The sequence below is a fragment of the Lissotriton vulgaris genome, chromosome 1_1 (assembly GCF_964263255.1).
Source record: "Lissotriton vulgaris chromosome 1_1, aLisVul1.2, whole genome shotgun sequence".
Lineage (NCBI taxonomy): Eukaryota > Metazoa > Chordata > Amphibia > Caudata > Salamandridae > Lissotriton > Lissotriton vulgaris.
This window is the reverse complement of record NC_141685.1, coordinates 1,866,755,223-1,866,768,797: the sequence shown is the minus strand read 5'-3', so window position 1 is coordinate 1,866,768,797 and position 13,575 is coordinate 1,866,755,223. Positions and strand designations below refer to the sequence as shown.

General features: G+C 40.9%; 1 protein-coding gene across 1 annotated transcript in view; it reads left to right on the top strand.

The window, feature by feature from the left end:
- Positions 1–13,154, top strand: part of TFEC (transcription factor EC) — a 327,154-nt gene extending 314,000 nt beyond the window's left edge. The window contains exon 8 of the mRNA XM_086938225.1: positions 11,674–13,154. Within this exon, the coding sequence (XP_086794351.1) occupies positions 11,674–12,030 (357 nt within the window). The 3' untranslated portion in view covers positions 12,031–13,154. The remainder of the gene's footprint in view (positions 1–11,673) is intronic.
- Positions 13,155–13,575: the final 421 nt, after the last annotated feature.

Genomic DNA, 13,575 nt, shown 5'->3' with positions numbered 1-13,575 from the left:
TGAATCCACGGTCGACTGGATCTTTATTGTCTGCTAAGAAGTGTAAAGGGAAGATTTCCAAATTATACCTTTTGACTAACTTGTAAATAGTCAATAAAACAATTTTAAAAGGACTACTGACTACGAAGTTAAATTCGAAAATGTATTACAAAGCCAAAAATAACTGAACACAAAAGCACCTCAGCAAGAGGTTCAAGAAATAAACTGGCACTAATACAAACATAATCCTACGCAAGAGTCTCAACCGATTCAAGATAAAAATCAAAGTAAGTTCAAGAAGCATTAGGCAAACGATAATTGTTCCCACTTGAAGTCTTGACTGCATTTGCTTCAAAGGGAAAGAAAAAGATTTGTTTTTTTCCCTACACTAACTCTAAGGTGATCTCCCTACTTAACATTCCCTCCCAGGCAAGAGAAAAAGGTGTCAGCAGTGATGACTTCCTAAAAAGTACACTCATTTTCTGTAGGTAAGTAGCATTAAACTATCGAGCTCGGTCTAAGATGCTCCTTCCTAACCCCTCTCCTGCCTGTCTTGCTCCAAGTCTACATTCTGCTCTCTGTCTCGAGATCTACTCTAAAGTCTGCTCTCAGATTCTCCTCTCCTGCCCATCCGCCCTAAAGACTGCTCTCCTCCCTTGGGGTACTGTCTCTAATACAAAATCCCCAAAACAGTAAACACGCCCCTAAACACACCCCTTCAGGCAGGTACGGCCTCTGCGTTTCTGCTATCAAGACACCATCTTCATCCAAAAAAACGTAGCTGTGTCCTTGGTTCCCAGGCACCTTCTCCGCCAAATGTTGACGTTTTGCATTCCAGAATACTCCCTTTGTTCTCACTCCTACCAACCTAACTCCTAAACAATGGATTATTCTACCTAACAAGCTTTGTGTCCTTGCACCTGCAACAGAAAGTATGAGAACAACCTTGCACACACTCTAAGTTACAGTTCGACTTCAACTGCAAAAATGAGCCTTTTCCCAAGGAAAAATACACATTTCAAGTCTACATGTTAGCTAAGCTAAGAAAATACAGTTAGGCCTCTGCTGGCGTTTTCATATCTGAGGCCTCTACACATTTAATTGTGTTTCTAATACTACAACATAAGCATTACATTTATCAACCCAAAGCATTTCATTTCATTACATTTCTAAAACATTATCCTTTCTCATGTTAGAGCATCAAGCATTTCTTTGATAGGCAACTTACACGTGGAACTTCTAATATGGCACTTTCACTCCTAATGCAGCATTCTACACGGGAAGCAATAATTTCTACATTACTTAAGGCATATTCTCGGGTAAAGCACTACATTAGTCTTCACATAATATGAGCATGGTACTACATATTGCACTGATCTCGGCCTATTACTGGATCCTAGGAGCCACACATTAATATTTTCCTCTAAATATGCGGGTGCTGACTACTGGGGATTATAATGCACCCCTCCAATTTTCAAAATAACATGGTGCTCTATCACCTTTTATATCCACACGAAAACTCCTTCACTTTTAAATCTTTCACTCTATTAAAAGGAAATAAATGTCTTCTTTAATGAGCTGCCACGTGTTAAATCAAACTGTGAGGATGTTTTCAACATATTCAGTTTAGTTTTGGGTGAAAGGTGCAGCAGTTACATGTTTTGGTAAGTAATTACATTATTATTATCTTTGTTTGCAGCTATCACCATCGTTATTATTACTAGTAGTAGTAACATCAGTATTGGAAGTGGTAGCTGAAGCAAGCAACAACAGTAATAGCAGCATGAGTAGGCGAAGTAAACTAGGAGAAGTAATAGCAGTAACAAGAGTATTAATAGTAGTGTTGAAACTAACCATGGTTATATTAGCATTATCAGTAGTAGTAAAATTTATTGTAGTAGCAGAACATGTGGTAGTACTAGTAGTAGCAATTTTAATATGAATTTTAGTAGAATAATATTTTGATGTTTTCCTTGATATATAGTACCTCAACATTAGCTATGAATTCCGAACTTGGGCATGGGAGTTCTTTGTCCCTCACGAACAAACAGCCTCATTTAGAGATTGGGGCCTTGTGCTAATTCTAGAGTTGTTTGCCACCTACTCATTAATTGTAAGAGCTGCTTTTGGGCAAGATTGATTAAGCACAAATCTGCTGACCTATTATCACTTATGTGATTCCTGATCACACACCCTGAAAGATGGGATCTGTTAGACCTGACAACCTTGGCATATTTGTTCCCCTATCTTTTTGCCTCTGCCTCCTGTATTTTTGATGCTGTGCTGGATTTCGTTTTTGCTGGTTTAGATGCTTTGGAAACTCTGCCACTGCTGATCAGTGGTGTAAGTGCTTCCTATGGAAATTATCATATTGCGTGGAAGGGTATACTCAGATGTGAGTCCCTTTCTCACTGCACCATCAGGATTCAAGCAAGCCGGGCCGAAGACAGCTGAAATGCCAGAAACCGGTCCCCGGAAGCTTGTTTCCTTCCCAGTATAAGAATTGGCTTGGTAGTTTGGTCTGCCCTGTTCCCATGAAACACTGGGCCAGGGACAGACTAATTTGCATGTAGCCAGGTTCTGAGCTGGGATGGTGCAGTGAGCTAAAAACAGTGATGGATCAAGCCCTGATCTTTGGACTGGGTAGGAGTGTTCTGCTTAATTCATATACTCTGTCCATCACCACCCCCTTTTCTGAATCATTTTGTCCACCATAAGCGTGGAAGGGTATGCTCAGACATGAGTCCCTTGCTCATTGCACCATCAGGATTCAAGCAAGCCGGGCCGAAGACGGCTGTAATGCCAGAAACCGGTCCCCGGAAGCTTGTTTCCTTCCCAGTAAAAGAATTGGCTTGGTAGTTTGGTCTGCCCTGTTCCCATGATGCACTGGGCCAGGGACAGACTAATTTGCATGTAGCAGAGTTCTGAGCTGGGATGGTGCAGTGAGCTAAAAAACAGTGATGGATCAAGCCCTGATCTGTTGAGTGGGTTCCGAGTGTTCTGCTTAATTCAGATACTCTGTCCATCACCACCCCCTTTTCTGAATCGTTTTGTCCACCATAAGCGTGGAAGGGTATCCTCAGACATGAGTCCCTTGCTCATTGCACCATCAGGATTCAAGCAAGCCGGGCCGAAGACGGCTGTAATGCCATAAACCGGTCCCCGGAAGCTTGTTTCCTTCCCAGTAAAAGGATTGGCTTGGTAGTTTGGTCTGCCCTCTTCCCATGATGCACTGGGCCAGGGACAGACTAATTTGCATGTAACCGGGTTCTGAGCTGGGATGGTGCAGTGAGCTAAAAAACGGTGATGGATCAAGCCCTGATCTGTTGACTGGGTACGAGTGTTCTGCTTAATTCAGATACTCTGTCCATCACCACCCCCTTTTCTGAATCGTTTTGTCCACCAAAAGCGTGGAAGGGTATGCTCAGACATGAGTCCCTTGCTCATTGCACCATCAGGATTCAAGCAAGCCGGGCCGAAGATGGCTGTAATGCCAGAAACCGATCCCCGGAAGCTTGTTTCCTTCCCAGTAACAGAATTGGCTTGGTAGTTTGGTCTGCCCTGTTCCCATGATGCAATGGGCCAGGGACAGACTAATTTGCATGTAGCCGGGTTCAGAGCTGGGATGGTGCAGTGAGCTAAAAAACGGTGATGGATCAAGCCCTGATCTGTTGACTGGGTACGAGTGTTCTGCTTAATTCAGATACTCTGTCCATCACCACCCCCTTTTCTGAATCGTTTTGTCCACCATAAGCGTGGAAGGGTATGCTCAAACATGAGTCCCTTGCTCATTGCACCATCAGGATTCAAGCAAGCCGGGCCATAAGACGGCTGTAATGCCAGAAACCGGACCCCGGATGCTTGTTTCCTTCCCAGTAAAAGAATTGGCTTGGTAGTTTGGTCTGCCCTGATCCCATGATGCACTGGGCCAGGGACAGACTAATTTGCATGTAACCGGGTTCTGAGCTGGGATGGTGCAGTGAGCTAAAAAACGGTGATGGATTAAGCCCTGATCTGTTGACTGAGTACGAGTGTTCTGCTTAATTCAGATACTCTGTCCATCACCGCCCCCTTTTCTGAATCGTTTTGTCCACCATCAGCGTGGAAGGGTATGCTCAGACATGAGTCCCTTGCTCATTGCACCATCAGGATTCAAGCAAGCCGGGCCGAAGACGGCTGTAATGCCAGAAACCGGCCCCCGGAAGCTTGTTTCCTTCCCAGTAAAAGAATTGGCTTGGTAGTTTGGTCCGCCCTGTCCCATGATGCACTGGGCCAGGGACAGACTAATTTGCATGTAACCGGGTTCTGAGCTGGGATGGTGCAGTGAGCTAAAAAACGGTGATGGATCAAGCCCTGATCTGTTGACTGGGTACAAGTGTTCTGCTTAATTCAGATACTCTGTCCATCACCACCCCCTTTTCTGAATCGTTTTGTCCACCATAAGCGTGGAAGGGTATGCTCAGACATGAGTCCCTTGCTCATTACACCATCAGGATTCAAGCAAGCCGGGCCGAAGATGGCTGTAATGCCAGAAACCGGTCCCCGGAAGCTTGTTTCCTTCCCAGTAACAGAATTGGCTTGGTAGTTTGGTCTGCCCTGTTCCCATGATGCAATGGGCCAGGGACAGACTAATTTGCATGTAGCCGGGTTCAGAGCTGGGATGGTGCAGTGAGCTAAAAAACGGTGATGGATCAAGCCCTGATCTGTTGACTGAGTACGAGTGTTCTGCTTAATTCAGATACTCTGTCCATCACCGCCCCCTTTTCTGAATCGTTTTGTCCACCATCAGCGTGGAAGGGTATGCTCAGACATGAGTCCCTTGCTCATTGCACCATCAGGATTCAAGCAAGCCGGGCCGAAGACGGCTGTAATGCCAGAAACCGGTCCCCGGAAGCTTGTTTCCTTCCCAGTAAAAGAATTGGCTTGGTACTTTGGTCTGCCCTGTCCCATGATGCACTGGGCCAGGGACAGACTAATTTGCATGTAGCCGGGTTCTGAGCTGGGATGGTGCAGTGAGCTAAAAAACGGTGATGGATCAAGCCCTGATCTGTTGACTGGGTACGAGAGTTCTGCTTAATTCTGATACTCTGTCCATCACCACCCCCTTTTCTGAATCGTTTTGTCCACCATAAGCGTGGAAGGGAATGCTCAGACATGAGTCCCTTGCTCATTGCACCATCAGGATTCAAGCAAGCCGGGCCGAAGACGGCTGTAATGCCAGAAACAGGTCCCCGGAAGCTTGTTTCCTTCCCAGTAACAGAATTAGCTTGGTAGTTTGGTCTGCCCTGTTCCCATGATGCACTGGGCCAGGGACACACTAATTTGCATGTAGCCAAGTTCTGAGCTGGGATGGTGCAGTGAGCTAAAAATGGGTGATGGATCAAGCCCTGATCTGTTGACTGGGTACGAGTGTTCTGCTTAATTCAGATACTCTGTCCATCACCACCCCCTTTTCTGAATCGGGTTGTAAATCCAGCAGTTTGCACTGATGGACACCAAGCTACATGACTAATATTGCCACAAACCCTGGGAATTAAATTTCCTGGGATACCCCTGATGAAGGGTCTCTTTTTTGTCACGAAATGCATTGGGTTGGATTGAATTGCTAGATATTAGAGAACATAGTGATTATTATTTTACATGGAATATTCATGTACAAGAACTTCACCTTTTGAACAAAATTGACGATTAAAAAAACCTGACTCATCCAGTTAACTTAGTGCTATACTGTATGTTTATTACTATTTACGTTGAGTACTTTGTTTAGCCTAATTGCGTATACCTGTGAAAAAGTTAAAAGCCCTACTTGGGACACTGTAGTGCATACTGTGCCTAGAACACAGGTTCTAGTTATCTTGCCAACTGTCTAAAAGTAAGAGAAGAGGGGGGGTTATCCTAGCCGTCACATTCAAATGCTGCTAAACCAATTTAACAGACTAAAGACCATCAATTCAATTGATATGCACTATAAGAATGTATTTGCTACTTCGTTCTGTGCACTGTACTCCACACTTAATCATGGGTCAGGTAAGTGCGGATACATTCCAATCAAGAACAAATTATCCATATTAAGACAACAAATAAAACAAAGACATACAAACTTTGTGATGAAACAATGTGATGTAACAAACAATACATGAAGCGTGATACATTTATCTAAACATAACAACACCATTCTTAGTTCACAAATGGAGCAGCTACTAGGACAACCTTTAGCATCCACATTGTGTAACAAATTCAAGGAGCTGCTACCCACGGGTAAAAGAGAAACATTAGGCCCAGTAGTGAGACAATTTAAATAACATTTCTACTGGGGGAAACTTAATTAAAAGTGAAAGTCCCTGCTTTGTGTAATGCTGATGCATTTCAATTCCCAAGGTAGTTTGTGGGATTCTCTTCAAAATGGTTTATCTAAGAAACAAGAAGGAGGTATGAATTATATACAAGGAGGGACTCTAAACTTCACAATTACTCAAGTTATGAGGCAAGAAGAGGCAGGTTAAAATGTGGATGGCATGTCCTAAAATGAGAACGGATCCACCATCAGTCGTGAACATGGTTTGTTAAATGTAAATATTCTGTAACTAGAAGTTAAGAAAAGGCGCTTACTTGGGCCATACGGGCGGTGCTTTTACAAAGGGAATAAGAATGCTTGCTGTCGGTTACATTGAAACCTAGTTGCACTTTGGTTTAACGATCTATAAACAGAAATGAGTGCTACATCAATAGAGTATCTAAATAGATACATTGTAGCTTTGTGGGCTAAATGCAACACTTTCTTTCGCCATGCCAGCAATGTTTTCTTTAATGACTCCTTTTAGCTCTCAGTCGATTCAACATATAGCTTGAACAGCGCCGCACCACTGCCAAGTTCACAAATCAGTAAAAAGAGTTGCTTCCTTTAAAGTTTGTACAGAAAAGAAGTGCATCGCGTCTCTCTGTGTAAACAGAAAAGGACATGTCAGTGTGTGTCTTATTCTACAAAAAAGAATTTAGCGCACTTGTGTAGTGAAAGTTTGCATAGTCTTATTTGTAATCGGCTGTGAAGGTCATCTAATGGTCTCTCATTCCCAGTTTTTCTCTCGAGAATGCTTCCTGGTCACATGAAGTTAAAGAGTGACCTGGTCCCATTGCATTATGGTAAAGAGCGTTTGTGAAACTATTGAAAATGAGCTGTGCAATGAGAAAATCATATTCTAAGGGAAAGATAGAGCATATATCTCTTTTTAAAGGTTTGTGTGTAGCTTGGTATTACAAAATATATACCTGTTTCCAAAAATATTTGATTAATTGTGCAAACTGGAAATGCAAAACCTGGACTGGAACTGTTTTCGCATTTACCCATTTCTGACATTTTATTCAGTCCTTTGGTGATGCTATTGAAGCGAACTATCAAGTAGGCTTCTTTTCTTAACAATGAAGCCCCTGCATCACCCCCTCTTGGTGACGGTTTAATGACTGATAGCACAGTCCATTTAAACTCAAGATTGTGGAGATTTGGCATTGGAGTCAATAAAGTGGTTCACCATAGGTGCTTATACAACTTTATTTTTTTATCCTTAAACGGTGCTGCGCTACGCGTTGACAAACCTCTTGTTTTACCAATGTACATTTTTGGGCAGGGACAAACAATTGCATAAATGATTTTTTTTATCTTACAGTTGGACATTTTTTTCCTTGTCCACTTAATGTCATTGTGTATAAAGTCAATACCCATTTAACCTGTTACTACAATTCATGCAGGTACCACATTTATGGTGGCCCGTCAACGGCTTCATAATGAACATTGTTCTGAGATCTTTTTTTTTTTACTGGAAGGGGGTAAATCTGCTCTTACAATTCTTTGACCAATGCTCATATTCTTCATCATAGTGAAGGGAGGGACATCAATCCCAAGTTCAGAATTGTGTATAAGGTGCCAATTTTCTTGTATATTTGACAGAATGCATTCATGTGTGGTCCATATGTAGAGACACACAACAGCTTCTCCATCTTGGGTTTGACTTTATTGATAAGTAAAGACTCTATTGGAGTGCACCATGCCCATTTGAATGCATGTTTCAGCAGTTTTTTAGGGTACCCCTATTCCTTCACCTGTTTGCAGAATGCCTCTTCATGTATTTGGAAGTTATCATTACGGGAGCAGTTCCTTCGGATCCTGAGAAGTTGCCAATCAGGAAGGTTATCTTTGAGGATCCTATGGTGGAAACTGCAATCTTTCAGGATGTCACCTTTTTGTGAAGCATAGTAGCAAGTTTTTTCTGATGGGGAAAGACTTCTACATCTAGAAAAGTAAGTGTTGTACGACTCTACGTTAAGGTGAATTGGATGTCCGGATGTTGATGGTTGTGCCACTCATGGAAATTGCTTAATTCTGACTCAGTCCCACTCCAGAGACACCAAACATGATTAATATATTGATACCATTGGGCAAATTTGTCCTCGTACCTAGCCATGAAGAGTACGGGCATCTCTGGAGCAAAGGGACAACCCATGGCTGTTCCTTTGATTTCCCAATATAATGTCTCCTCAAATCTGAAGAATTCTTTTTAGGTGCCACTTCAGCTTGTAGGATGAAACCCATGGGGACTCTGTGTGGTCGTGTTTGGGCTTCTAAAAAGAATTCCATTGCTTCCAGTACTTTATCTTGCGGGATCTGGGTATACAATGAAACCACGTCAAAGGAGACAAGCCATTGCTGTGATTGGTCATAAAGTGTGTCTTCAACTTTACTAATAAAGCCCATGGTATCCCTTAGATAAGAAGGGACCTCAGGTAAAAACTTTTTGAGGAATGTGTCCATGTACTTAGAGATTGGTTCCAGTATGGAGTCACACCCTGATACTATCGGTCTCCCAGGGGTTCCGGTAATTGCTTATGGATCTTATGGAGGAAGTAAATGACTGGAGTCCTAGGATGTTTCTTAACCAGAAATTCATATTCTTTTGTCCTGACAATTCCCTGTTCATAGCCCACTATGACTATTTGGCTTATTTGTTCCATAAGTACATGTGAATGATCCTTTTGAGCCGGTCTGTAGCAGGAAAGGTTGTTAACATGCTTATGTCCACATGAAAAAAAATAATGTAACAAACAATACATGAAGCTTGATACATTTATCTAAACATTATAACACCAGTCTTAGTTCACAAACGGAGCAGCTAGTAGGAAACCTTTAGCATCCATATTGTGTAACAAATTCAAGGAGCTGCTACCCACGGGAAAAAAGAAACCTTAGTCCTATCTAAAATGGCATTTTCAAAATTGTAATTAAAAAACCGACTTTACCATAAAAGAGGGATTTAAATTACAATTTATCAGACCGCAAACATGAAAGGTTTACCTCTCCTAACCAAAAGTTAGAACTTATTGAAGGTAATAAAGTCATCTCCAATGTTATCCTTTGGGAGAAGTAGGCCTCACAGTAGTGAAAAATGATTTAGAAGTCTTTCACTACCAGGACATTTAAAACACATGCCCAGCTGCTTTTTATATACAATGCACCCAGCATGTGGTGACTAATATGTATTAAAAAGGAAGGTTTGGGTCTGGTCAAAGGTTTATCTTGCCAGTTCAAAATTGTAGTTTAAAACTACACCCATAGGCTCCACTGGTATGCTAGAGCTATGGTTGACATGTCTACTTAAGTGGGTAGCACAATAAGTGCTGCAGGCCCACTAGTAGCAATTAATTTACAAGCCCTGGGTACATGAGGTACCACTTTACTAGGGACATACAGGTATATTAAATTTGCCTTTTGGGTGTAAGCCATTTTGTACCATATTTAAATAAGAGAGCACAAACATTTTAGCACTGATTAGCAGTGGCAAAGTGCACAAAGTCCTAAAAGTCAACCAAAAACAAGTTCAGAAAGGTGAAGGCAATAATTGTGGAGATGACCCTGCAAAGAGTGCCAAGTCCAATACTATCCCTCTACACTTTTCTATTCATAGTGCATAGGGAGCAGTGTGAAAAAATGTGTTCCGAATTGGGTCACACAGCACTAAGGTAATCATGAATTACTCCACCTTTCTCTTCTGACTCATCTTACATCCTGTCAACGTGTTATAGAGGCTACATACAGAGTGTATCATTATAAAACCATATACAATATTGGATAATGGAATTTCAGAAATATAGGCCTAATTTCTGAATGATTAGATACTGAATGCAGCAACAATTGCTATGGTCCACTTATTCAAATTCATTCTTCTGGTATGTTTGCCATCTTATACTTGCATTCTAAAATATTGTTCTGGAATCTACTTGCAAAAGCTAGACGGCATAGAAATACAGCTAGTCCGGGAGTTTTAAACACACATTCACCAAACATGGTGTTTGAAAATGTTTTTAAGAGCCTCAGAATGAGAATGTCCGAATACCAACACCTCAAAAAACACTTGACTATGAGTTCAATTACATTGAATAAAATGTCTAGATTATCATGTTGGTATTTGAAAAACTCTAAATTGAAATTGCTGTTGTTTTCATAGTGTTTGGAGATAATTATCCCTAGGCCTATATTTATTTTAAAACTGTATCCTGCTCACTCACTTCTACCCCTTCTTCAATGCACTGTGAAATGTACATGTACAATGCCCCATTAATACATATAGTTCTGCCACCCACATGCTCAAAAATAGAACTGTGTTTTTGTTGCACATTTTATGAGCTGGTTCCTTCCTCTTACTTTCATTGCATTATACCTGCATAAAGTTACATCAAAGAGGCTATGCACTGTCATCACTGAGTTTGTGGTGATTTTTTACGACATACGATTTGCGTATTATTCAGTTGAGAAGCAGCTAATCTTGCCTGTTTGTAATGTATGCCGCTCTACTGCACCCTGCCCATGAATGCAGCATATGTCCCAAGGGTTCAGTGGGCAAGGCATTGTTTGGCAAAGCCCTGGGGAAAGTGGGATTAGCTATGTGTTATGCAATGTGAGTATTGCAGAAAAGGATATTTCACATTGGACATGTTCACAGGCTAGTATCTGTGTACGGTACACCCAATAACAACTGTAATCTTTGCGCCAGTGAGACGCTCATAGCGGGCTCGACCAAAATGGACAATTGTAAAGGCAATCACATTTCTAGAAATAAAACTTTGGGATTATTACCATTGTTTTCTACTAACATCACATAGTAGTGTACATTAGAAAAAAACTTTCAAGATCCCCGAAAAAGAAATTCAGATGAAGGGAAATTAGAGTCATGTTCCAAGTCCCCATGTCTTCTAACATTTGCAAGGTATGGAAGTTATGCAACAATAACTCACCCAAAGCACAGATCATGATCTTACTCATGACATCACAACTTTTTCTGTAATACCATAATCAACTGATCAGGTCATGCAACATCTGCCCTGTAACTAGCACAAATTTGGCCCTTCCGATATTCATCAAGTGTATACAACAGTTTTGTCCTATGATCCTCTACGTAGTTCCCCTTGTATCTGCTACATATGGGTTTTGAATGGAGACTGTGCCTTGAAAACCATATGGCCTTATTTTTAGCAGGCAAAGAACATGGGTATGTCCATGTATGCCTGAAATAACAAAAGCCCATCTCAATAATTGTTAAGGACTGTATGCTATTTGAAGTTGGTAATATTCTGATTTATAATGCTGTCAACTTATTGACATTTCAACTTTTCTGACCTCTCTTTTGCCATTCCTTCCTTTACACACAGGAACTGGAAATACAAGCTCGGGTCCATGGGTTACCGATGACCTCCACCAGTCCAATAGACCTTGCTGCCCAGGCCATGAAGCAACATCACTTCCAAGAGGAGGGCTCCTCGGACTATTCTCATCAACTCGCATTGGTGCATGGACCAAACACTAATCACTGTGATGTCTCTGCCGGCTTTTCAGATCCACTTTCTCACTTCACAGATTTGTCATTTAGTGCTGCTTTGAAGGAACAAATGTTAGAAGAAATGTCTCCTTTGGGAGCAGACCCCTTTCTGTCAGCGACATCACCAACTGCATCAAAAGGGAGCAGCAACAGAAGTAGCTTCAGCTCGGATGATTGTGATGACTTATAAACAAGGAATCCCTTCTTTTTAGGAACAAAAAATTCAATAACAGCATGTAAAGACTTCATGAGACTGCTTTTCAAGTCTATAGATGGACATTGGATGAACATTGCGTCTGTTTAGAGACACATACACTTGCAAATCATTGAATATATAAAAGGACTTAAAAATATTGCACTGATGAGTAAGACTGAACAGCTATGATGCACTCAAAACAGGGGATGATCTCTAGCCTTGAGGAACATAACGTCTATCATCTGATACTTCATGGACACTCCAGAAATTCTCATAGTTAATGGTATAATTTATGCAAATGTACTAGTGCTTACTTGCCTGTATGAGGAAGTAAAGTTTTTTGTTTAGGTCGCCCATATGTTGCTGGCAGGCATGAGGGCAGTTTTGTGCCCTCACCTAAAATATGTTCCTAGGAAGCAATTATCCCTTGTTAATTGAAGGCATATTCCAGCAGGAAAAAAGGACTGCAGAAAGGAAGTGTGGTGTCTTGGGTACACGACTCACACAAAAATCATGTATGTATATATATATATATAGACATTACCATGTATTGAAACTGTAGGTCAATAGGAAATAGCGACAGCATTTTCTACATAACATTTGAAAATGTATGAAAAAGGAAAGTTTTTTTTACAAATTATGAATTGCATTTGACTAAAATACAAATTGTGAGATTGTTTATACATTTCTGTTTCTTACAGATTGTTAGATATACACTATACAGTGATACTTTGTGGATTACTGCTAGAAAATATTTTGAAAACCCACAGAAAATGGTAATTTTGAATACAATCTGCTCAGTAGTTAAGTTTTTGTATAAATATTTCGTTAAAAACAGCTAGTAAACTATGTTCCAAAATATAAAACAGGATTTTATATGGTGTGGCCCATAGGCCTATAGGATGGCCAAAATAATAATCTATGAGCATTTTTGTAACTAACCTGTTTATTTAAATTATTTGTTTATTAGATATTAGCTACATTTGCATAAGGCATTTCTAGTCAACTGAAACACAACTGAACAATAAAATCAGTTTTCACTGTATTACATATTTGATCTTGTTTTTAAATCACTTTCCTTTTAACAACATCATACCCTAAACGCTTTTGAGGATTTAAAATGGTAAAAAATCACACATTGCACAGCAACACTTTTAAAGATATCTGTTTGTAGCATGAATATATTAACACCTTAGCTGCGTGTAAACATCCCTCCCCAGTGCTGCGCTGTCCATTGGAACCAGTGCTGAATGGACGTCCAATGGTTGTGCGCAGCACTGGGGAGGTAGCGCTGCTGACGACCGTTGGCCGTCAGCAGCACTTAAGAGGTTAAATAACAAATGAGGGCAAAAAAAGTTGACAACACAAGAAGGCAAATTGTTAGGTGGTTATATATATGTGGTGGCCTGATGGTAAAACACCTCTGCCTAATACAGGTTGCCAGAAACTTAGGAGTACAGTTTGACTCTCACCTTCCAGCCACATGCAGCAACTGTAGCAGGGACCTCCTTCAGCATAATAAAATCATTGAAATGTGTT